The following is a 25,247-nucleotide window of genomic DNA, read 5'->3' as shown; positions in this document are numbered from 1 at the left end:
TTTTATTTTAGTTATAATTTTTTTTTCCTAACTGTATCTTGAAAAAATCGCGCTGAGGCATTGCATAGTAAGGAAAAGAAGGTAGATATTAATGAGGGCAGGATTCTCCCACAAATCTGCTTCAGGCCAAGTGAAAACCCTTCCTTTTTCAACCTAAAACAGGCAATGCTGTCACGCGGAAGAATCCGTTCCAATGAAGATGAGTGCGCGCAAAGAATTCGTAAAAATAAGACTAATTAAAAAAACAAATATTTTAATTTCTCACGTGAAAAATGCATCCGCCAGAAACCCACCCATGGGTCATCACGATGCATAATATTTGTTCGTAAAATATCCCTGAAGAATAAATAAAAGTAAATTAATCCGAAGCTTCGGACCCTGTTATCGCCTTCCGCACTTGTTATTCAATTATTCTTTCAGCCACGGCAGAAAGACGACAGCTCAAACCGCTCCGAATCGGATGTTTCTTGTCTAACGTATTAAGCTCAAGGAGACAAATCCAGAGCCAACCTGCTTCCTAAGTGTCATGTGCTGATTAGTGTGCAGACAGCAGAATTTTAAGATTTGACCGTCACAACCGAGTTTTTTGTCTAGTCTCGTGCGTCACAATTTTTAAGCTTGACCATTTTATATAACAGCTCTCAAATCGCAGCAACAATCATCTCATCAACTTTGTATTGAACAGATCATTTAAATTTTTTACTAGTTATATAATTATGATTTCCAAACAATTTCCTCGTCGTTTATCGGCACCGCCATCACCATCAATATTTTTCTTGATTATTATCAGAACTTTCAATCATTCATCGTTACATCACGTTTTAATGACCCTCGCAACGGAAAAACAGCACGGACCTACAGGATTGCTGATTATGCGTTACGTTGCGTCCATCACTTGTGAAATTCCCTTTGGCGTGGAGGCCGTTGCCAGGTTTTGCAATTGGATCTAGATGATTTCCTTAAAATCAATTTCCTGGAAAACTTGTTGACTGAAGTGTAAGATCAACAGTCGAAGTTCGCTCCTAATAAAGGATCGATGCGCAGACCATCACCCTACAGGACTGTTTCCATATCAGGAATTTCGACCAATAATTGGTTGTTTCATATTTATAAAAAAGTAACTCATTAGAATTGGTGCATACTCTACACAAATGACCATACAATTACTTAAGCGACGTATATACGTAACAATTATGCAACACCAAAAAATATTTAGAAAAAATAAACATTACCGCATCGTCGCTGGACATTCCATTACATTTCTTTCCTCGGCGACCTCCCGATGCTTATCATTCCCTACAGGGCTTATATCGAATAATAATTTTAAAAAAAATTTCCTTTAGTATGTAAAGTAGTGACAAATTTATTTTACCCCCCCCCCCCCCTAGAATCCAGCATTTAACTTATATTTCACCTTACCCGAGATATTGATTGCTGTGCCGCCTCATTCCGTTGCGGCGGCGTAATAGCTGTAAGGGGTAGTGGTGTAGTAGGTGGGCTCAGTGGTATAGTAAACAGCATCGGCATTGTGGGTCGATGACGTAGTGGCGTATAAAAGGGTCTTAGCGGCGTTGTCACCCGACTTGTACGCGGCAGTGCTGATGGCAACAGGTGGTACTGTGGATGGCGGTACTGTGGGTGGCGGAATTGTTGTGGCCGGCGGAACGGTGGTGGTGGTTGGCCGTTGGCGGTACTGGTGCTGCTGCATATTTGGCGACCGGAACTGCGTATTTGACGGCCGGAAATTTGGCGGGTGCTGCATATTTGACGGCCGGCTGCTGGGGCGCATAGCCCCCTGCTGCCGGCCTAACGTAGGAATAAGTCGAAGGCTGTTTAACACCGTAAACAGCTGGCCGGACTGGCTGTGGTTGAGGCCTGTAGCCGTACGCGTGAGCTTCCACCGAGATGTAAAGACAAGACAACATCAAAAGTCATCTCAATACGACACCTGCAATCAGCAATCAACCACGTAAAGCCGACCATTTTGAAAGGTAATAAATAATTTAACTCACCCATGATTGAAAATATCGACGTTGCAACTGGTGGAAGGATCCTGTCACCTGCACTTTCTCCACACGACTGACACTTCTGCAAATGAGGTAGGAACAATGGCGGCGAATATGGGGAAGAGAAAGAAGCCTAGGGTGATTTAATAATTTTAAAAAAAGATAGCCCTTCCTTTACAAAGAAACGTAAATTCTATTGGCTTATTCGTGCCGCCATACTTTTGTTTTACGTAACGAAACAAAAAATTGGGGGCGTATAAAAGGCAGACCGTCTTCCATTAAATTTATCAGTCCAATACTGTTCAATCACGTACTGTACCAAGATATCTGTTTTGATTTACTCTGTTCCAATTCATTCCGTCATCAATATGAGTAAGTTAGTTTACTTTTTCGTTGCTAGTGATGTTAAATATTTCAATTTTAATCAAGTATTGTTTGTTTGAAAAGTTGTTCTGTTCTGAAATTTTAAATCGTATGCATGTATGTTTTACAGGTCTGTCTGGTTCGATCAAAAACGTGAATAAGATCTTGCTGATTCAATGTCTATTGTGGGCATCCAATGGCGTTTTGGGTGGTATGATGCCTAAAGGTCACATGGGCAGGATGGAGCATAAAGCCAATGAAGCCGGCGAATACTACTACACTCAACCTCAAAGCTACTACCCAACTCCGGCGCCAGAGTACTACACCGAGGCTCCAAAATACTATTCCACTCCGAGCTACTACACTCAGCCGACCCCTTACTACACCACTCCCAGCTACTACACCGAGACTGAGAAATACTACGCTACAAAGGCGCCAGAGTACTACACCACAGCAAGTTACTACACCGAAGCTCACAAGTACTACTCCGCTCCGTCATACTACACTACTACTGTGTCGTATCCCGCCAGCTATCAGAGGGCAGCGCCATCGTATTGATTTCATATTTTCTTGAGAAACCTTTAAATGTTTAGTCATATTTTCTCGTTTCTCTTCACACATTCATTAATTGCCATCGTGAGGCAATTTTTTATTTTTGGTTTTACTGAAATGGATTCCCGGTTCCCGGGCGTACATAACTCGATGGGGTAAAGTGGGGAATTCAAATTTGGATTTAGGAGTCGTACCACAAGACAAAGATGCCATCGGTTTCACTCTCACAACTTTATTGCCGAATGTGAGAATTGGCGTGACTTGCCGGGAGTGTTGCTCAGAGTCGTCTCCGACGGGACGATGTGACGTGGTCGAAAAAAGATGCTGAGCCAGCTGCATATTCGTTTCTGAACGAGATGGAATCAACCAGTACATCACGCCAGACCCCAACACAAAAACACAAAAGAAGAAGCAAATTACTTTAGATCGACCTTGTTACGTTCAGTTCTACTAACACAAATTGATATCAACTAACGAACCTGTCTAGAATGTTACGGGGAGACGAATTTGAACTGCTGCGATGTTGGCGGAACAGAAACGATGGCACCCGAGTTGAATTGCGAGCGACACTTTGAATGTTTTCACTCGACGAATGAGCCGTCGTCTCACCGTCTACAGAATTTTGACAGGTCGTGAAACGACGAAATATTTCATGCCAACCTTGCGTGGCGTGACACGTGCATTTTTCAACACAATCAATGATACCTTTTGTAGTAGTAGTAGTAGTAGCACTGGAAGTAATCGACATGTTGAGATTTGGTTGGCTGTCGGAAGTCGGACGCGTGGTGGACATGGCTGTACCGATGGCTGTAGAAGATAAAATGAGAATGAGCAAACAATAAAACAGCTGCTTCTGCCGACGCACGAAAAGAAAAAACCAGTGAAAATCGATTATTCATTTGTTTTTACTTAAGCAATGGCGGGAAATGGGATCACATTCAAACCACAGGTAAAAAGACTACTGTCAAAATTACCTACTGTGAATCTACGCTTTTAAATAATACAAATTTCGATTGTGATATTAAAAATTTACCGTAAAGTCGTAAACATATCTGGAGGTTTTTTTATAATCAGCAGAGTGTGTAAGACTGAGGTTTGTATTAAGATCTAGCTAAAGGCTAGACAACTTTCTTGACGGAAGACCGACAGGTTTAAATGTTTTTTTAATATAGTTACAAAGGGACTGCATATCGCAAAAAGGAATCGTGCAAAACTTTAGACATATTTATATCATAAGTACATACAAACATACTTGATCTCACTATATTATGCATAGAAAGAAACTGAATGCTTTGAAATGTGTGACTGTGCAAATTTGCGAGGGAATTAACATTGTAATAACGGCATCTATTTCTGGTTATTTCTGAATTTTCGTACGGTGTCTATAGCTTGTCACTTGAATTTGATTAACAAAAAATAATATTTCTTCATTAATATTATTATTCTTTTAGATGATCTTGTTCATTTCAGTTTTTCCCTTCAAAAATTCAACTCAGAGACGGAAATAATTCTTCAAATCCCTGTATCCTTTCATTGATCTAATTTCCAGGGTTTTCTCCAATAAGGAAACTGGATTGAGCGGGTAATGATGGACCGTTCAATAAATCTTCCTGGCGAGAGTCTAATGCGATCGCAGTAGTGTCGGACATCAAATAATCTGTACAGTATCCGCCTTGCGTGATGAGCGGAGAATTTTCGTTGAGTGTGTGATCCCCCTTGATGAATAAAACAAAAATTCATAATTAATCATTGGCCATCAATTGAAAAATCAAATTTCATTCAAAACTCATTGAACCAATTGCTTCTTCTCCGTTGGAAAAGATCAAGACGTGCTCCAAATTGCTGTCACAGTCTGATATCCGCTTGGTTGCGTCACCGCGCTGCGTTCTTTCGAGTACAGTGGTACTACAAGCTGCTTGGTAGAGTATCCGACTGAGGCAGAAATAGACGACGTCAGTGATGGCACGCACCGTGTAGTCGGTGACGAACGTTTGCCCACGCGCTGCGCTGCCAACTCCGCCGTCGGGCGAGACGGCCATCCGCACCGATTGAACGCTGCGTGAAAGTTGAGTAGAAGACGCCGACTCTGTTTCCGTTGGCATGAAATGAATATTGAAGTAATTGAGGCGAAAATAGAATCGGTAAATTAGTTCTATCTACTGACCCATTGCCGACGAGTAGGACGTTAGGGCCTGTGAACCGTAATGACTGAATGGCCCACTCTCAAAAACTAAATTTTCTTTCCCAACTGTCACTTCCACACGTCCTTCAAGGATCAGCACGAAATAGTCGGCTGGTTTTCCCTGAGTAAATGAATTAAAATTAAAAAATAAATAAAAAACGAATAAAAGATTTTTCCCAATAATTTACTTGCTGAAAGATGAGCGTCTCTGCCGGGTGAAACTCTGATTTTTCTTTGTTAACGCGGATAAAGCGAATGATTTGACTCTGTTGCATCAATCGCCGGAGAACGTTGTTTGAGATCAATTCGGTCTTGAAGAGATCAATTGATGAACTAAGAAATTGAAACGCTGCTAGAGCCAATTGCGGGGAGATCTTGCGAGCAGTTTGCTCGTGGTACTGCAGGGCGAAGCCACTGAAATCCTGGAATAGTCTTCCTTTCTCTCGTCGACGTTTGCTGCGGTTGTCCACTGAAAGTGACAGCAACAATGAACAATTATTATCATAAGACTATAGATAAGAGGGTAATCGATAAAATGTCTTACTCCACACGTCCGTTTCGTCGACGATTTCAGCTATAAATATAGACGGAATCAATTACTAAACTTCTCGTACAAAATATTCTAAGACTTGATACCTTGAATTTACTCTTCGATAATGTCTTCAAGCGTGACCAATCCAACAGTTTCGTAAAAAGGATCTCCATCTCATTGGCAGTTGACTCGTTGAACAAATGCCATGTGGCCTTTATGGCCTTCTTTGAATTCTTTAAACATTATGTCCTAAATGTGAATAAAACTGTTAGTTTTTGAGAGATATAACACATTTCCGTTCATACGAGTGTGGTATCTTCGAAGATGAAATTGCACTGATTCTTGTAAAATCTGCACAGCGTTTTCAATGGAATGGCATCCTGCGGATCTACCAGAGCGAGCTCTTTGATAAAAAGTAATCCGATAATGTTATTCCGTTCTACGTCGTAGATGGGTACACGCGAAAATCCTGTTTAGAAAACAAACTTAATATTTTACTTTTTTGGCTTTTAAATCGCATCAGCGAAAAAACAAAACAAAAATGTTTGCACTGCAACGCGAGAGATGTAAAATAAATGGAATCAATTACCTTGATCAATTCTTTTAGCCTTTCTCGGTTGTAATAAGCGCCGAGTTCTTCGCCCAGTATCCGATCCAGTATCAAAGAGATGGGATACGACATTGGGAAGGTGATGAGCATAAAGAACTTTGTTATCCAAACTGTTTGGGCTCCGATGGCAAGTCCGTGACGTGAACAAATGGCCTGCATGTTCCCAAAATTGCAGGCCTCACATCCGCCATTTGCTTGGCACTCGCAAATTGCATTGCTTGGCTCTGAAAATCTGACTGAAAAGTCGCGGCAGGGTATTAATATTTCGGGGCGTCGGTGTAGTAGCTCGGGGCAGCGTTAGTCGTGGTATAAAACTCCGGTGCCTAAGTGGTGTAGCACTTGGGGGCCTTCGGTCGCAACTGGTCGTTGCAGTAGTAACCAACTCGTAAATTGTGTAGTAAGGTGGCGGCACTGCGGTTTGGTATCCGCCATATCCAGGAGACGTCGGTACAGCAGTGTTCGACCCAGCCAACAACGATACAACACCCAGCAGCAGCACGGCGCTATAGTTGACTAAACAATTAATAAATTTTAACATTAATTTTCAATAATAATTAAGTCATATTAGTAAACAGAAAAAATAGGATTGACAAAACTCAATGTGAAAGAGAGAATATTTACCCATAATTACGAACTGGTTACACGATGAGGAATGTAATCGATGACAGATAGTGCAGTGCAATTGTTTCCGTGTCGGAGATCGTCACTCGATTGTTTTCGACCACCTTTTCTCACTCACCTTCACGCAGCTCAAAGCAGAGTTATACTTCGCGGCGGCTTAAGGCGGCGGCGTTGCGGTTTGGTATCCACCATATCCTGGAAACATCGTCGACCCCGCCATCAACGATATACAACACCCAACAGCAGCACGACGCCATAGCAAACTAAGTAATTAATAAATTTAAACATTAAAATTCATTAACAACTAGCATATTAACAAATAGAAACAAGTAGAATTTACACAAAACTAAATATAAACAACAGAATATTTACCCATGATGGCGAAGTGGTAATGCGATGAAGGAAGTTGGTGACAAATACTGTACATCAGTTTTTGCCGTGTCGGAGATTATGCTTCCTCGACTAATTTTCCTGTTTTTTTAAATATTTGCGTACATGGTGATGTAAAAATGAACAACATGTGATGTGTTCTAAATTTATTGGTCCTTGCTAACCTGTTAATTAACAAGTGAAAAATGATGTAAAAGTTAAGAGAAACAGAAAATAGAAATAATTACGATAAACACATTTTTTGAAGCAGCGGATGTGAATAGAATTAAATTGATTCTGTCAGTTATTGGGCATTTGAGGTAATAGTTGCAATTATAAGCCATCACTTTCCTCATTGACATCCAAGATCCAACACAAAAACTTGCTGGTTTCTCAAAAATGTGTTGATGCACTTTTGCCCCAATCCCAACCCAACAGAATTCTATCTTAAGTAATGGCAGTTTGTTTGTGTCCTCTCTACTTAACATAGTCTAAGTAACAAACATAAATCTCATACGACATTCATAAGAAGAGCAAAGCAGTCTTAAGTTTCTCTTTTCTTAACAACCTAAACAGGAAAATATCGCTAGAAGTGGCAGCCAGCAGCCAGCAGCCATGACTGAAAGGAAATCACCGCCAGGCGCCATCTAGCGGAAGATATGTACTAGGCAGCAGACGTCCTACTAATCCGTGGAAAAAGAAAGCAGATGCCCAAGACGCCTGCGAGTTCGCATCCGGATTCCGGAATGAGTCGCTCCTCATATTCATCAGTTTCTATAACCTCGACTTTTCTTCCCTAGTATAAACTTTTAAAACATAATTTTTTTTTAAATAACTACCACAGTGTTTTTGTTTATTTATTTACAATACATTAATACAATATCTTTTTAAAAAATGACCCAGTAAGACGATTGCAATTCATTAAAATATTTTTGGGGAAATTTAAAATCTAGGGACTAGCGGATAAGGTTGAATGCATCCAACTGACTACGAGTGGTCTGGAATCCCGCCTCACTGTTCGCATTTAAATGAGGGACTGTTTTGTTCTTCCAGTTCCATAAACAGGCAAACTTTGAAGGAATTCTGAAGTCTTGAAAAAATCTTAAGTGCTAACTCTGACCAGTCAAGCAAGTATTCCACATTGCCCAAGTCCCTTACCAACAGAAAAACAGTCTGGGTACAACAGATCATCATGAAGCATAACCCAACGCAGCTGAGAAGACCCGATTGTCAACAGTGTTGGAAGATTCTCTAGAAAATGACGAATCTGGCGAAACTGTCGATACGTTCTCAAAGCTTACTTTTACGGTTTAAAGTTAACCGACCGAAAAAGACGCTCTTCAAGAAAACCAAGCTAGTTTAGGTGAAGGTGATCATAACTAAGTAGTTATTTCAGTAGCCTCTACTCCCGTCTTTTATATTCCACCATTACCCCAAAATTCGGTGATCATAACTAAGTAGTTATTTCAGTAGCCTCTACTCCCGTCTTTTATATTCCACCATTACCCCAAAATTCGGTGATCATAACTAAGTAGTTATGATCACCTTCAACTAAACTAGCTTGCCTTTCTTGAACGGACACAGCTTATGATTCATAAGCTGTCGTTAACGCAGGTTATCAAAGGTGGTGTCCCTGAATCGCTGATTCCTTCCTTCAGGTGTGTCCGCAGTACAATTTATCGTTACCGTCAAAACAGTAAACTACTTGAGACATCAAGAAATTTGGATTTCAACGAAGAAAACAGAGGTACCCTATTTTGAATTATTTTTGTGAGACTTTGTTTGACTTGATCTGTTTTTCCATTTTAGAAGAAAATAATTGAGTTTCAATGGAAGAATTATCTACTAGTCTTGACTCTCCGCATCCAGAATCTTTGAGCTTATCGTGTGAAGAGTCAGTTTATTGGTCGGATCCTGAACAGACGGAGCCTTTGTGTTTGGTGACAAGGAAAAATGATAATATCCCTTCAGATTTACCACAATCGTCAGCACGAAAATTTTGCACAGCAAACATGTGACCACTTCTTTTAAAGCCCTTCGGATAAGTTTTAAGTTCATTTGGTCCAGTGTTTATCCCTCATAATCTAATTGTTTGTTCCAGTAATTTACCACCGAATTATTTGCTTACTAACGTTACTAACCTTATGTTAAGCCAGTCATATGTTTTACAGTTCTGTGCGGCAATATGGATGTCAAGTACCTACGTTTAGTCGATTTACCCATTTTGCTCTTGGCTGTTCTTATTAGCCGAATTTCCCCTTACGTTAATACATTCATGATTCGTGTGATCAAGAGAAATAACATAGCGATGATAATCTTGTTTAGTTCTGAATTAACAGGGATCAATAAAAACGATTTAAAATTAGCCGCGCCATGAAAATATTGATAAATAAGAAGTGGATCGATTTTTGGTTTTTAATATTTTTACGAATCATAATTAAATTTCAAACATTACATATCGTTGTCTTATTCTTTAATAGAAAGTAATATTTATTTTGTAAATTTTAATTGCGGAAATATTTAATTCTTATCTATAACAGGATTCTTACAATTAAAAATAATCAGCTTTATTGATTGTGTGGCATGAAAAAGGGGAGGAGTTAGAATCTTGATTCTTTCACCATTACAAAGCAAATCACGCCAGCGGCGCGAATTTTGGGGTAATGGTGGAATATAAAAGACGGGAGTAGAGGCTACTGAAATCAGTCGAGTTCGCCTTTTCGACACGTCAACAGGAGCACTAGTCCACCATTTACTGTGCCATCAAATTTCATCCTGTTTCCATGGGTATGAATTCTTCATTTATTTGTTTTACAACTTTTACTTAATTTGAAATGTATTTTTTTCTTAACTTTCAGCAATGTTTATTTAACTCTTTTAAACATAGTATAGTTTTTGATGTACTAAAATAATTGAAGTGATCACTTTGAAATAATTCTTTTGACACTTTGATTAACTTTACAATTTTTATCATTAGCTAACTTTGCCATCACGCTGCTGCTAGCTGTTGTCTCGATGCTGGCTGGATCTACTACGGGTGGACCGATGGGCTCATCTTCTGCATCAAGTAGCTATTACCAGACCACAACAACGAAAGAGTACTACACCACCAAGGAAACTGAATACTACACGACGACTTACACTGCTCCCAGCTACTACACTGAGGCCCCCAAGTACTACACCACTAAAGCGCCGGAGTACTACACCACGACGTATGCAGCTCCTACCTATTACACCGAGGCCCCGAAGTACTACACCACCAAGGCTCCCGAGTACTACACCACGGCTTCTTACTATACCACAAAGGCGCCTGAGTACTATACCACAAAGGCTCCGGAGTATTACACCACAAAGAAGATCGAGTACTACACAACAACCTACGCTGCCCCTAGCTACTACACCGAGGCTCCGAAGTATTACACCACTGAGGCTCCAAAGTACTACACCACGACGTATGCGGCCCCTAGTTATTACACCGAAGCCCCAAAGTACTACACCACCAAGGCCCCCGAGTACTACACTACCAAGAAAGCTGAGTACTACACAACACCGGAGACGTACTACACCACGACCTACGCAGCTCCTAGCTACTACACCGAAGCTCCTAAGTACTACACCACCAAGGCACCTGAATACTACACTGAGGCTCCAAAGTACTACTCGGCTCCAAGTTACAGCACCACAGCGGCTCCTTACTACACCACTGAAGCTGCTAAGTATTACGTAGCCCCAACTTACTACTCCACTGCTGCTCCGTCTTACTATGTTGAGCCAACTTACTACACCGAGGGTCCGCAATATTACTCAGCTCCTAGCTACTACGAGACCGAAGCACCAAAGTACTACACAACTGCTGCCCCAAGCTACTACACCGAAGCCTCTAAGTATTATGCTGCCCCGAGCTATTACCAGACTGAAGCGCCCGTTTATTATACTAAAGCTCCCGAGTACTACACCACTACCTCCTACTACACCACAAAAGCCGCCGAGTACTACACAACTGCCCCCTATTACACCACCAAGGCTCCAGAGTACTATTCTACAACCTACGCAGCCCCTAGCTACTACACAGAGGCCCCAAAGTACTACACCACCAAGGCACCCGAATACTACGTAGAGGCCCAGAAGTATTATTCGGCTCCAACCTACACCACTACAGCTGCTCCTTACTACACCACTGAAGCCGCCAAGTATTACATAGCTCCAACTTACTACACCGCTGCTGCCCCATCTTACTATGTTGAGCCAACTTACTACACCGAAGCACCTCAGTACTACGTTGCTCCCAGCTACTACACCGAGGCTCCTAAGTACTACACCACAAAGGCTCCAGAATACTACACTACTGCTGCTTACTACACCACCAAGGCACCCGAGTACTACACAACCCAGGCACCTTACTACACTACGACTTATGCAGCTCCTGCCTACTACACTGAGGCCCCAAAGTACTACACCACCAAAGCAGCTGAGTATTATACAACTGCCTCCTACTACACCACTAAGGCGCCAGAATACTACACCACCAAGAAAGCTGAATACTACACTACTCCAGCACCTTACTACAGCACTACGACCTACGCTGCTCCCAGCTACTACACCGAGGCTCCTAAGTATTACACCACTGCTGCTTACTACACCAAGGTTCCCGAGTACTACACCACCAAGGCTCCCGAATATTACACAACCACTTCCTACTACAACACAAAGGCTCCTGAGTACTACACAACCAAGAAAACCGAGTACTACACTGAGGCTCCCAAATATTATTCTGCGCCAGCATACTAGATGTTGTTAATATTTCATGCCAAAGAGAATCTATTTATTTATTATTCGTTTCGCTTTAAAAATCAGCGTATTGAAATGACTCAGCTCATTGCATTGTTCACTCAAATGTCATGTGTTGCACGGTGTTGCATTAGTTTTTATTGGTGTTCAATGTTTACGGCATCTTGAGAAATTATTGGAATAGTTTAAAAGCACAATATAAAAGAAATAAAAACTTACGTTTTCTAATACTGTGTTGGAATCTCAATTAGAATTTTCTACTCAAGATTATATCCTCCATTCTTTCCTATAAAGTGTCCAGAACGATTTTGTTAGATTAAGTTAAGACTGAAAAGTTTTGATGTTGCAACTCGCGGAACAGCCTATAGGTTATAAACTTGTAATGTAACTCATCTACTGGAGTAACGTAATATAGCGCCAGAAAGATTTACACGCGCCGTTAGCAGGGGCACGCGTAAGTAAGATAGTGATATGATACGACCGATCAAACTGGCGCAGCAAGACGACGATGCAGTCCAATTCTTTATTTATGCGCCCTCCTTTTGTGCGGTAGTCGTTTTAAGAAAGAAATTTACTGCTTTTGTGACGTAATTTTTCTCAATTCAACATAAGACTTGCTTTGGCTTAGCAATGCCAGCTATTAAACGAAGCATTGCAACAAATTTAATTTATAAGATTTTTTATATAAAACATTAGCACGAAGACAATATTCCAGCAGTTACTTTCTCGTCGATTGTTATTGAAAAAGGTAAGTTTTGTTTTCTTTTATTATTCAAATTTCAATCTCAATACATGTAAACCTTCTTTTATAAATTTGAAAAAGACATTTGAACAGTATAATAAAACCAATTTTGGAAATGAGAATTGATTTAGCTTGGGGTTACCTCTTGGTTGCATTTATTGTCAGCTGTTCCGCTCTTCGGCAACTTGACAGAAATATGGGACATCCAGCGGAGGCGCCAGCCATTGCCAACTCCCGTCGGAACATGTCCAGAATATAGTTACAACTTACAATACAGTTTTCCTGTCTGACGCCTATTACTGTGGGTATGTATAGAGAAAATAAACTTTATAACAATTATTTTTCTTCATAATCAACATAACAAGTGAATTTTTTTAAATCTTAGATATTATCATCAATGCTCCGATGGTGTTCCGATTCGTAAGAAATGTCCTGACGGATTGTACTGGACTGTTGGCACCGACAGCTGTTTTTATCCAACGTGCTATTTCCCAAACCAATCCAATTCAAACTGTCGCAAGGACACACCCTATTAAACAAAAGATTCAAATAGTCTAGTCTGAGTTAGTGTCAAGCTGAACTTTGTTTTTTAATGACTTGAAAACATTTAGATAGAAATAGAATCTAGAAGTCTATTCCATATTTCAGCGGTAATTGATCTGTCAATCCCCGCCCAAAACTGTGTCTTTAATCATTAGATTTTTCTTGCTTATCTCACAAATACACATATACTTCAGCAATCTAACAAGCATACACATTTTTCCGCTTTCTGTATAATCCATAAATCTAATTAAAAATAACGCGTTGATCGTGTTAAGCCTGTGGCCATCTTACAAAATCTTATCGCATATACAATAAAACAATTTGACCAGATGATTCGACAAGCGAAACAGACCAGTTATTATGTCATTAGATTTAATTTCATAAAGTTCTCCACCGTAAGCCACAACGCCAGATGTAAATTTCCAATACATCAAAAGGTCAATGAGAACGAACCAACGGTGACGCCCACAGCCAATTACGTCACTTGCTGCCGCCGCCGAGTTGCTTCTCCAGTTGGCGGATCCTCTTACGCGTTACATCCAGCTGGAGATTCAGTCTTCGCAAATGCAAGCGACAGATGGCGTCGCGGCAACGATGCGATTTCAATCTGTCCTGCGTTTCGAAAACGGCGTCCCGGAATGTCAGCGACTTGCCCATGTTCTATCCAAAAAATAAATCAAAAGAATTCGCAATGAAGGATGAAGAAGAAAGTACGGGCTATATAATCCGGGCAACAACGATGGTGGACTCACAATCGAAATGAGAGATCAGCAAGCGCCGGTCGTCGGTGATGTGAGATGGGGGCGGATGGAGTGAAAGTAAATGTGCCCGAGACAGAGGAGGAGAAAGGCCAGTCCGATGCTCGAGAGGAGCAACAAGAAGGCGGACAGAAATTGCTCGGTTGACAGCGGCTCGGAAAACTGGCACTCCTCCTTGTATGGCTTACAGACGCCGGTTAACCAGAAGCGACGCAAACGATCGACTTCGCCTTTATTCAACGCGGTTAGATTCACTTCAACGTCAATGGACTATCCGCCGGGCGGATTAAGCTTTTTTCCAATTAATATATTTACCGTTTTCAATGTATTTCAGCAGCTTTTCGTTGAAAGGTGCCACATATTTGGAGCCGCGAGGGAAGGCGACACCGTAACCTGTCATGGCGTACTACTCCGCCCGAAAATGGAAATGCCCCAAAATTGGCCGACGTTTATAAAGATCTCTAGCATATACAGTCGTGGCTGAAAGTTTGTATACCTTGTGCTCAAATATACGCCTTTTTACTCTGTATTGGCGGATAGTCTTAGCCTATCGTAAAGAAAAGGGGGTGTTATTTGTTCAAATTTTTCTTTGTTAACCCAAACCCCTCTACCCCCTCTTTACTTAACTCTACCCCTTAACATCACTAACTATTTTACCGCGATGCGGCAGACGGTTAAGCAACCCTTTTACCTGACGCTAAATGAATAGAGAATAAGGCTGATAGACAAATTCTATTAATTGCCACTATTCTGTCACGTCACCGTTTCATTCTAGAACTCTTGCTAATCAAGCGTTCGTAAATTTCATTTTGCGTTCCGTAAAAGGGTTGCTTAACCGTCTCCCGTTTCGCGGTAAAATAGTTAGTGATGTTAAAAGGTAGAGTTAAGAAAAGAGGGGGTAGAGGGGTTTGGGTACCAAAGGAAAAATGCGCACAAATAACAACCCCTTTCTCTTGTGATAGGCTCACACTACCCGCCAATACAGAGTAAAAAGGCGTATATTTGAGCACAAGGTATACAAACTTTCAGCCACGACTGTATATATCTCTTTGACCTTTTCGAAACCTAATTGTGCGACTTACCCACGAGCCGACGGTTAACAGACGACCTCTTCGTCCTGGGCCACCAAATAGTCTAGCACTGCGCCGTCGTAAAGAAAAGCGTCCAATTCACTGCGCAAATTCGAATTGAGATGAGAAAACAAATTTTTGGAAACACTCCGTATTACACTATAATTTTCCATTTCTGTCAAGCCATTTATTCCTACCCAAACTGGATTTGTGGGTCAAACCAGAAAACGAGATTTCCACATTGAATTGATTTGTTTTGTTCCTTTTACGATTATTGCGTCAAAGGAAACTTAGCTAGCTGTTGTGTCCGAGTACCCATTGTCCATCACACAATGTGTCCTTTTCTTCAGACAACTATTTTATCTATCGAGTCAACATAACTTTCGACGGCAGTATTTTTTTCTCCACCCAGAATGCTCTTACAAAACTATATTATCTGTTATAGTATACTGTACAACGCAATTTTCTCCTAATAGAGTAATTGAAAGCCATTTTGATTTTTCCTTCCATTGTTGAAAATAACACTACCACCCCAAGGAGAACACAAATGGTTGCGATCAATAAAACCAAAAATGGAGTTTCGATCAAAGATCTATTTAGTATACATTTACCCTCGTTTGACAGCTTCGATTCCGGCTCGAATTTCATTGAGATTGCAGTTTCGCATGTGGTAGTGCATCTCCTTGTAGTGCCGGAGAATGGTCGCCTCCGTGTGAGTGTTGGACACGGTGCCAAAGCGGAACGGCGGCTCGTGACTCTTGTGGCTCATCAGCTGTCGGCGCGGACACACACACACAATAGGGGAGCCGATGCAGAAAAAAACCTCTCTCTGAAATTTCCATTCATAAATTCAAAAATACTAATACTCGCGGGTCTTCGACGCAACTCTGGTCGTAGAACTCTTCGCGAGTGATCATAAAGGCCGCCAGATTGGCAGTGTAAATGGCTAGAAACACGACGGCGAATGTGGCCCAGACGTTGGAAATGAATCTGCGTTCCAAGAGATAATAATCCAATATTTGCAAAGTCTTAAGCACACTGTATAAGTGTGTATATGTGGCGCATGCAAATCAGCTTTCAGGTCTCTTTTCAGACCTGAAATAATATAGAAATAATATAGGATTATTTTCTATTTATATGTCTATCAAACCTCGATGTGAACCCCTTCGGACAGTCGATGTTGACAGAAGCCTGGAAAAGGATGGCCCAGACGAGCCAGTAGGTCCGGAAAAGCGAGAAACGCTGATTGGTCGGAACGCATAACTGTGTATAATAGATGTATAGCCGTGTATAGCATCAGCATCACAAGAAATGTCAATATTTTCCAAAGGGTAAGAGAGTCTGACTATAGGCCTACAACGTATAGCGGTATATAATACACGTAACTTTATCCAGAACTAGACACTCACCTGCATGTTATATCCGGACGGAGAGAGCCACTTGAAGAGGAAGATGGCCAGGGCGGCTACTTGAAAGGCAACGACGACGACGAGAAGCCAAGATGCCGTATCGAACGGCTCTGTGTGGCCCAACCGAAAAACAACTCCGAACTATATAAACATAAAATAGGCCTATATACTTTGACATTTACTTTTGGTTGGCGACGATGCACACAGCAGTTATTGTGACCTTTTGGGTTACTGTAGCCTATATGTTATTATATTAGGCCTACCTAGAAATGCAGTTGGCGAAATGATGCCGGTCCTCTTGGCCACCAAAATAGCGATGCCCGTCTCCACGAAAGGAGTTGTGAAATAAGCGACGTGCTCCCGCTCGGCGTTGACTGTCAGAGATGTCATGACCATATCCACTCTGCGATTGGCCAGCGCTCCCATCAGCCCGTTCCACCTTCCATTCTGAGTTTTTGATTTATAGACACGAAGTTATTTTCGGGTTTATACTTCACTCTAAACACAGTGCGTGGTGTAATAGGAAATATCGACTGTACAGGCATCTATAGCATCGTCTACAGCGCTAGTTATTATACGTGTATATTATAAGCTAGACTCTCAGCAATCTAACCATTGAATGGAACTTGTATGTTACCACATGAGTGCCGAACTTTGGGTCGTCCACTCTGATGAGCTCGTAAGTAAACCCGAGATCGTCGCTGAACTTCTCAAGCAGATCGATGCAGAAGCCGGAACAACATTGCGTCACGTTTCGTGCTGGAAACATCCCCGGATCAGTTTCCCTGGAATTCACCATGAAATTTAGATGTTAGATAAGCGCATAACAGATAACGCCCGCCTTCGTTAACAGAAAACCCGACAAAGAAAATGACTCTCGGCCTATATCTCGTTTAGGCAAACTTTCTTTACAATTTGATATTTTGTCCGCCGAATAATATAAGCAGCATTGCTGGATTACGTCAAAGCCAGCAGCAACTTTGTCTAACGTCCGATCTGCCAGTCTGAACTTTTTTTTTAACTTAAACAAATCTAATAAGATCAGATTCTGTGAAGGGTTTATATGTTCTTTTCTGTTATCGCGGTTTTTTTTTTCGTCTTGAGACTTTTTCCGCCAAACATATGCATGTATACGTGATCCGCAAGATTCCAAGACAAAAGCATCTAATAAATGGTTTACGTGGATATCTTTCATTTCCTTTTCCCCGCTCGTGAATAGGAGGAAGAATTTTGGAAACTAGCAATTTACTCTGTATTATATTCAGGATATCTTTTTTAAATTATTATTCGTCTCTTTGAAGAGAAAAATCTATACGGAGAAGAGGCGGAAATAAAGAATATGAAAGCTGAGAAATCATACGGTACTATGGTTGAGGCATAATGCAACTTGTATTCTATGATACACACACCTTTTGAATACAATAATAGCTAGGTTTCTTTCCATTCGAATGTAATCGCTGAAACGTCTCCTGGCATTATTCTAGCGTCAGCTCTTATTATTATTTCCCTTGTTTACCTTTTCCGTTGAAAGAGAGAAATCGCCTACGCGCGTTCTGCCAGGCGAGTGAACTTATATAGGGCAGTCTCTGGTTAACGGCCTAACGGTTTTTGAAGTCAACATTGACCAGACAGTTGACAAAGTAAAGGGGACAAGAGTCTGACCCGTTCAGCGGAACATGGTTGCCAACGCGACAAGGTAGGCCTACTCCATGGCTGACAGGACAGCGACCGCTAACCGGAACAGGCGGCTCCTCCAAAAAGGCAACTTTCAAGTGGAACTTGTCAGGACCGTCTTCAGGTGGTACGTGACTATGACCGGGCCATACGATATCTTGGATATCGAGTCCATCCTTCTTCCACGAGTGCCAATGGCCAATCTTTCTTTTTTTTTTAACAATTAAACACCAAACAACAAAAAAGCAAATAATTAATGTCATAAATCTGATTAAGCAAAAAAGCCGACGGATTATAGGCCTACTTGTCTCCATATAGAAGTTCTCTACCAGATCCACCGCTATTACTCGGTTGTAAATTGACAATCGTCAGCTCGACCGAACTGCGGGTCCCGTCAGCGTCGAATTCCATCGACGGCCTGCCAGGATCGACATCAATCCGCACATTTTGAAGATATCTTTGAAAAAATGAATGAAAAAGGGGGAGAATATGGTTATCGAGAAAATACTACCCACGCTCCTGAATTCAAATAACACACCATCCTAAGGCTATGTAATAATAATAGCTACAGCCGGCCCCCTTTTTTTTATTCCATTGCGTTTTGCCGCTTGCTTTCCCGAAAGGAATTCCGCGCAATAACATAATACTATAGGCGAATCCCTGACTGGCACAGCAGGAAAGCAAAGTTGCTCTTTCCCAAGTATTTTGTTTTTCCTTTTTTCTTATTTTCTCTCAATGGTCTAAAAAGTAAAACTGCCTTATGTCTGGCCGACCCCTAGCTCTCTGTATGCTGTGGTATTTTTAAATGCAATTTTATTTCAAGTTAAAGCATTGATGCTTCTATAACGGTTGAAAAACTTGCCCATCACAAAGGCTCAGAGATAATCTTATTGTGTGTATCGGGCTATCGGCCACTATCGGCCACAGTACTCGGCTTAGGACATATAAGGATCTATAGCGCACCTGATAACAAAAGTTAAAGTTGATTATTCGAGCACTCGTCCATTATTTCGGGAAATTTGACTCTTTCTTTTTCTATGGCCCGGTACAATAGTAATGAGCCTGCAGGCTCATACGACGACAACATGGCGCTGTTGTCGGAGCAACAGAAAAAAAAATACAGGGAATAATACGATCAACTTTCATTAGACTCCATTTTCGGTGTTTATGGCACTGAAAATTAAAAGCAACTATAAACTCGTATAGATATCTGAAATGAATTTTGCGCCGATAGCGAAAAATCTACAACGACGACAAGGACTCACTTGAAGAGCTGCTCGCCTTGAGCCCAACGAGATGACGTGGATGTCGAGTCTTCACTGGAAACCTTGGGGCTGAGCAGGGTCGATGCATTCGACTCGCGGTGAAAGCCCTCCACTGCATTGACAAAAACTTTGAGAACAGTTGATATGCTCTTGGTCAGCTGGTTGTCCGTCCTCTCGAAATGAACACCTGCACAAATCAAATGTATAGTGTCCCTAACTGTTCTCATTATGCACGCAGCCAGCCGGGGGGTAGACTCCGCAGAGATCCCTTATAAGGTCCCAATCCCGGATGATATTTTGAACGAAAGGAGAGATGACAATGAATGAAACAAAGGGAAACAAAATAAATTGGACGCTGCTGCTGCCGTCTTACTCTTACATAGCAAAGAACTCAAGGGCCGAGCGTACACGACGCCCAGCCAGCGAGTAGTAATATTGGATGTGTCAACAGCTATGCAGCTTCGACAAATGGTGAATGTCAAGTATGAATAGTTGCCAGTTGACTAAATTCCGAAATTATAGTCAATAATATGTGTCCGCTTCTCGATTCGCTTCCGGAAATCTCATTTTCTTACACGAGAAGAAGATGAGAAAGCAATTAAATTAGCTCCTAACTTGCATGATTACATTCGTCGCTTTCAGTCTAGTTGCACGTTTTCTGTACAGAGTGGAACCCAAAAGCGGTTTTCTGCCCAGACGTTAATTTATCTCCTCACGTTTGAATATTCTCTCCCCCCCTGTGTCGCTGCACATTGAGTTGTCGTCGTCGCACCGACAGCTTTAATTAATTCCCATCGCTTCTTCTTCCTTCATCCCCTCCCTTTTTTTTGGTAATTGATGAAAAGGTGAGCGATGCTGCTCGTGTAATACCGGGATCACCAAACGCAGACTGATTGCCCATTTAGAATTGCCTATTCACTCTTTGGCGGCCGCTGGGAGTCGTTTTGGCGGCCGGTACGCGTATATTCCGCCCCAGGCGTCTATTTTTGCAGCGCGTTCTAGACGGAAGACAAATGCGCATTCATAATTTTTAAATCGTCCCCGCTGGAAGCGAAAGTATCCATGAGGCAGGAATGATAGGAAGATTCCGAGTCTTAAATTATGAGCCTGGCTGTGGGTGTGTCTCCATATGATGCCGAGACACAAAAAAAGGGTGGATGGGAGGTTATATGATTCAAGGTGCTTATCATGGAGCTGCCAGCTGGAATGCACACGTCATTTCCTCGTTAGTCATTTCTTCTTTTTCAAAAGCTGATTTCATTGAGCTATAACCGTTGGCTCCTGTAATGGATCCTTAATGTTGATGCGACTCTACTCTTGACTCACTGCTGACAGCACACGGGAAAAAGAAAAACGAAACGAATGTTGATTGATGAATAACATGTTGAGTGGTGGGTCCTCTACACGAATGCTGATGATCTCCTCGTAAATCTTGTTACATTCTTCGCAATTCTCCAACGTGAAGCGAAAGATGGGAATGGAACACACAATCGCGCCGGAATGGACACTCCAGCGAGCCTCTTTCTCTATCCAGCACTATCCAGCCGTAATAACCGGATCGAATAGAGAGACTGCTGTATATTATTATTCTGGTCATTCTTTACACTAGACTGAGTTTTTTTTTTGAATTCCTATTCAAAGTCGGCATCTTTCGGCTCGTTTCAAGCTCAGCAAGCATTCCACGAAGGGCCGCTACGGCCGCCGCCAACCCCTCACAGCAGAGTAGTAATCGAAATATTTCTTATACGATGCGAGAATGTCCTTATGTATTTAAGAACACCTTATTTATATACTACGCCCTTCGTGTCTGATTGTCTGTCCCTCCCAAGTATAACGGGGCGAATGTGCGGTTGCAAGGCTGTCCCCTTTATACGACTCCCGAAGGAGAGAGTTCGATCGCTCCTATAGACGACTACGTCACTCACCCACTCTCAAACTCGTCAGTCTAGATGGCTATCTCTTTTTGCTCACGCTTTTAGTTGGGGGGGGGGGGGAACGAAAAATAAAATAAAAATAGGCTATATCGAGAAAAATGAGAAGAAGGATCGAATCCGGCAAAGTGTCGCCTCTCCCTTTTCTCGGTAATATTTACATATAAACACGAAATCCACCCTTTTGTGAATATACATCAAGTGCCACTCTTGATAGATTACCCGGAAAAGGGCTGACAGCAACGTGATAGCCGGTGATAGCAAGATGATGACACGTATGCTGATGTATAGAGCGATGGTGATGATTTCGATACACATTTTTGTATTTGTATCGCTGTGATGACGCACACGTCGAAAGGGATCGCTGGCGATGGATGAGAAAATGAAGTTTAATCACGTCACGGATGGCATGGCGTCGATTCGAGACAAATTTTGATTGGAGTTGTTTGTCGGATCACCAGTGTTAGAAATCAAAAGTCCAGCTTCCGGATCTATAGCAGATCGTTCGTGTCCCAAAGGATCAACTTTCTCCTCCCATATAGGCCTATACAGGAACTAGCCAAACGTATTGATTGGTTAGCTGCACTAGTGTACGACAAATGGACGTGCTGGCCGAGAGTGTCTTTTATTTTTGCTTTGTGAAAAAAGAAAAAGGAAAGAAATATATAAAAGCATTGGAAAATATAAGCAGTCGAGCTTAAAAAAGAAACGCTCGGTTCGTTCAGCTGGAACGAATCCGACTCTGCGAGATATCGTCGGTTGTTTCTTTGTCTTTTTGTTTGGTTTGCCTCTTTTCCATCTGATGAGAAATGACTCGGCGGGATAACTGGGCCTACAGGGAACAATTGGTAGGATAGTGCCGTCGACCGGCGTACCGTTCATTGGTCCATTTTCATATACTTTAAAGTGTTGCGGTAACCGTAATTCGATTGATACATCCAAACCTCCGGCCTCCCCCTCCGGCGAAAGCTTTGGTTGGTCGCAGTCGCATGTTTTGTGATGCAGGATTGTAGTATACCCCAGACGTGACAAAAGTCAGCATTAAAAAAAATCGCATAATAAAACAACAAAGTATCAGCGAATCAGCGTCCTTTTTTGGGGGGGATGAAATCAGTCAGGATTCACCAAGCTTGTGATTATCATTTTAAGACACGAACTCAAATGGAAGAAGTTTTATTAGGAATTCTTTTTTTTCTTTGCCAAATCTCATGTTAAACTTTGAGTTTTCGCGGGGTTGGCGGATGCTTCGGTGCGAAGAACTAATTTTTTTCTTATAAGCTTTCGGTTGCTTTTCATCGTTAACTTTCAGCATCTTGATGAAAACACCTTTCCGGGAGAAAAGCGGGAACGCCTTGTGTGACTGGATCCTTTCACACCGTTGATTGATTTTTGCACTGCCGCTTTCATCATTTGAGACGTTTTCATTAGAAAATGTCGGTAAAGCTTTTTATACGTTTACAGGCTGAAAAAACAAAATTTTGTTGGAGTTGTTTTCTTTTTCACATGTAAGAATCAATACTGCCAGCAGCTGGAATGTGTTAGTACGGTGCGCAACTTTGCCTTTAGGGAGTTAAATATAAAAGGCTTGCGGTGTTGTTGATTTACACGTCGTATTTACAGCCATCAACCGTTTTTATTACACCGTGGTGGGTGTATCAAGAACAAAGGGGATACAGATCTCCCATTCGCACTCAATAATAGACTTAAAAAAAAAAAACAGTCCACCAAGTCCTCAATTATGTAACCAGTTTTCTCTTTTAAAATAAAAAAAAAAATAGGAAACACCGTCTGCGCTATTAGCTTTCTTCATTATTGCAGCATCCTTATTTCCTGTTTGTTTCCTTTCATCTTTGGCAGCACCACGTTCGTTATTAGTTTGTTACCTCCTTTTTTTACCAGTCTATCTACGGGTTTGAGGAGACATGTACCGGTAACGATTTGATCCTATCTTGTCCAATTACTTTCCCATGTGTACACATACTTATAAACCGTGTAGAGTGCGTGTCATTGACACGACAATCTAACAAGACATGAATGTGTATGTCGCAGTGTTTGCGCACACACACACACGGGGCGACGACAAAGTAGTAGCGCATCTCTCGGCCTATGTATAAATGAGTCTAAGACGATGTTTTCTGTGAGCGCGCGCGTCTAGCGCATTGATGAATTCGGTCCCTGGTGAGAAATTCGTTCCCCCACTTGTGCATGGTGTCTCGAGATCGCCTGCACTTTATAGTTACTTTGCCCAGCACTTCTCCTCTTTTCTTTTTCCTCCCTGTTTGCAAGGATGCGATGCGGAAAATTGATTGAACCACTGCGCTGTTCTTATACACACAGTCGAGCTTTCCCTCCTCCCTGTACACTTCTTTTTTTGCTGTTGGGGGATTCCACATTATCCAGCGTGTATTTTTTTACTGTTCCCATTCATCTTTGAGCAACAGCAAACTCATTATTATGTACGTGTAAACCGTGGCGGGTCTTGACATTCGGCTTCTTCGTAATTGACGGAATAAATGAGACGGCCCATGTATATACTAGATCTTTTTTCCTCCCCTTCTTTTCTGGGTTTGACGAATTTAGATGCGCGCTGGTGGGTTGGTTGGTTCAAAGATATTCCTTACCTGTGGGACTCGGGTTCACATTGAGCATGTCCGTGTGGATATCAGATACTTGGAATCGGTACGAATTGATGAAGCTGAGATCTTGTTTCCCCAAACTGTTCATTGCTGCCTGGACGGCTTTGCTGTACTCCCGGACTGTTCAAGAATTCGAAGTCGAAAGGCTTCTGACCATTAGACCACCGTTGATTTGATGGCCAAGGGGGAAACATGGCGGCGTATGGTATGGCCCAGGTATACCCCTCTTTCACTCACCCCTCTCCCAGGGATGCGCGCAGTCCCCTCCGCTCGACCCCCTTTAGGTCGGCTTGGGCAGCGCGTCAGCTCCGTAAAACTCTAAACTTTGAACGCGTTTTACGGGCACTCCCGCTCATTTGCACACCCTATATTAAAAATGATCAGCGCAAAAAGATCGCTATGTTAATCGTTTTTCGATAGCAGAAAACTTGTCTTGCTAGGGAACAGCCTGTTTTGTTAATAATGCTTTGACTTAGCAATAAAACCCATAAATAATGCACATCAATGGATTAGCCTTGAAATTCTGCGTCGATTGATCTATAGACATTATGAAAAACGAAAAATGTGTTTTTTTTTAATTTGTTGTCCCAATACGCTGTTCCAAAATTCACAGTTTTCTTCCTTTTCCTGGTAACGAAATATTTCGAAAAATACTCAAAGTATCGAGATAACCTTATGTCTTATTGTAGAACGCTTTATTTTCTATCTTTTGGTATAATTATTTATAACATTAGTCAAATTTTGGTCTAGATAATCCTTACTGCGTGAATTTTTCTTACAGCCAAAAACTTCCTCAAATTTCCTCCCCGAAAGGGAAATTGTAATATTTCAATTAAAGATTTCTTGTTTCATCCTAAATATTAAAATATGCCCTTTTTACTCAGTAGTGTATTCCGCCTAATAGTTCAAATTTAGTTTGATTGGATTTCACATTTAACCTCTTATTTTTTTGTCCCAATTCGTATTATCGTTGGCCGTGTCCCATATAGTTTTTTTTTTACCTTATATCAATTAACGGTGTGAATATCTGCCATAAGATACCGTGTAAACAATGGTGGTTGCAACCGATAGATTTATTACATGGGGGGTTATGCTATATGTATTTACTCGAATATGGTTGGTCGAAATACATTGATATGTGTTGATATGGTGTAAGATTTAACAAGTGAATGCAATAAAAAGAGTGTGAGATGACT

At 41.5% G+C, this 25,247-nt stretch overlaps 6 protein-coding genes and 1 long non-coding RNA gene across 11 annotated transcripts in view; 3 read left to right on the top strand and 4 right to left on the bottom strand.

Annotated features, from left to right (window-relative positions):
* Window positions 1-25,247, top strand: part of LOC124312357 (collagen alpha-1(I) chain-like) — a 1,404,094-nt gene that overhangs the window by 528,302 nt on the left and 850,545 nt on the right. The window lies entirely within an intron of this gene.
* On the bottom strand, window positions 659-24,139 carry LOC124310709 (glutamate receptor ionotropic, NMDA 2A-like). Its single transcript, XM_046774664.1, is given in 18 exon segments — window positions 659-1,061; window positions 1,233-1,304; window positions 1,420-1,431; window positions 13,793-13,968; window positions 14,061-14,296; window positions 14,382-14,472; window positions 15,149-15,174; window positions 15,177-15,238; window positions 15,748-15,908; window positions 16,003-16,126; window positions 16,287-16,399; window positions 16,546-16,655; window positions 16,809-16,992; window positions 17,183-17,330; window positions 18,208-18,426; window positions 18,524-18,676; window positions 19,485-19,671; window positions 24,037-24,139. Coding segments are annotated over 18 exon segments (2,190 nt in total). The 3' UTR covers window positions 659-1,048.
* On the top strand, window positions 2,269-2,967 carry LOC124312502 (extensin-2-like). Its single transcript, XM_046777033.1, has 2 exons — window positions 2,269-2,378; window positions 2,500-2,967. Exons 1-2 carry the CDS (start codon window positions 2,375-2,377, stop codon window positions 2,925-2,927), a joined length of 432 nt encoding a protein of 143 aa, XP_046632989.1. The 5' UTR covers window positions 2,269-2,374; the 3' UTR covers window positions 2,928-2,967.
* Window positions 2,945-3,915, bottom strand: LOC124312472. Of its 2 annotated transcripts, XM_046776998.1 has the most exons (3): window positions 3,627-3,905; window positions 3,401-3,533; window positions 2,945-3,288 (listed from the first exon to the last, which is right to left on the bottom strand). In XM_046776998.1, exons 1-3 carry the CDS (start codon window positions 3,712-3,714, stop codon window positions 2,994-2,996), a joined length of 516 nt encoding a protein of 171 aa, XP_046632954.1. In that variant the 5' UTR covers window positions 3,715-3,905; the 3' UTR covers window positions 2,945-2,993. The 2 variants fall into 2 exon arrangements, with proteins under 2 accessions (XP_046632954.1, XP_046632952.1); XM_046776996.1 differs by having other exon boundaries at window positions 3,401-3,915.
* Window positions 4,125-7,341, bottom strand: LOC124312434 (unextended protein-like). 2 transcript variants are annotated; one of them, XM_046776943.1, is made up of 10 exons: window positions 7,239-7,341; window positions 6,867-7,129; window positions 6,225-6,758; window positions 5,941-6,104; window positions 5,740-5,884; window positions 5,648-5,677; window positions 5,292-5,572; window positions 5,086-5,224; window positions 4,712-5,007; window positions 4,125-4,636 (listed from the first exon to the last, which is right to left on the bottom strand). In XM_046776943.1, coding segments are annotated over exons 6-10 (894 nt in total). In that variant the 5' UTR covers window positions 5,649-5,677; window positions 5,740-5,884; window positions 5,941-6,104; window positions 6,225-6,758; window positions 6,867-7,129; window positions 7,239-7,341; the 3' UTR covers window positions 4,125-4,459. The 2 variants fall into 2 exon arrangements, with proteins under 2 accessions (XP_046632899.1, XP_046632900.1); XM_046776944.1 differs by lacking the exon at window positions 7,239-7,341 and having other exon boundaries at window positions 6,985-7,002.
* On the bottom strand, window positions 7,349-7,865 carry LOC124312547. The gene is made up of 2 exons (XR_006910540.1): window positions 7,484-7,865; window positions 7,349-7,420 (listed from the first exon to the last, which is right to left on the bottom strand). It is a non-coding gene; the product is annotated as an uncharacterized LOC124312547 (long non-coding RNA).
* LOC124312327 (extensin-2-like) lies at window positions 9,928-12,251 on the top strand. Of its 3 annotated transcripts, none has more exons than XM_046776811.1 (3): window positions 9,928-10,022; window positions 10,213-11,317; window positions 11,363-12,251. In XM_046776811.1, exons 1-3 carry the CDS (start codon window positions 10,019-10,021, stop codon window positions 12,021-12,023), a joined length of 1,770 nt encoding a protein of 589 aa, XP_046632767.1. In that variant the 5' UTR covers window positions 9,928-10,018; the 3' UTR covers window positions 12,024-12,251. The 3 variants fall into 3 exon arrangements, with proteins under 3 accessions (XP_046632767.1, XP_046632768.1, XP_046632766.1); XM_046776812.1 differs by having other exon boundaries at window positions 9,929-10,022; window positions 10,213-10,739; window positions 10,860-12,251; XM_046776810.1 differs by having other exon boundaries at window positions 9,929-10,022; window positions 10,213-12,251.

The sequence above is a fragment of the Daphnia pulicaria genome, chromosome 8 (genome assembly GCF_021234035.1).
Source record: "Daphnia pulicaria isolate SC F1-1A chromosome 8, SC_F0-13Bv2, whole genome shotgun sequence".
NCBI classification, from domain to species: domain Eukaryota; kingdom Metazoa; phylum Arthropoda; class Branchiopoda; order Diplostraca; family Daphniidae; genus Daphnia; species Daphnia pulicaria.
Note: the sequence above shows the minus strand (reverse complement) of the source record. Positions and strands in the feature narration are given on the sequence as shown.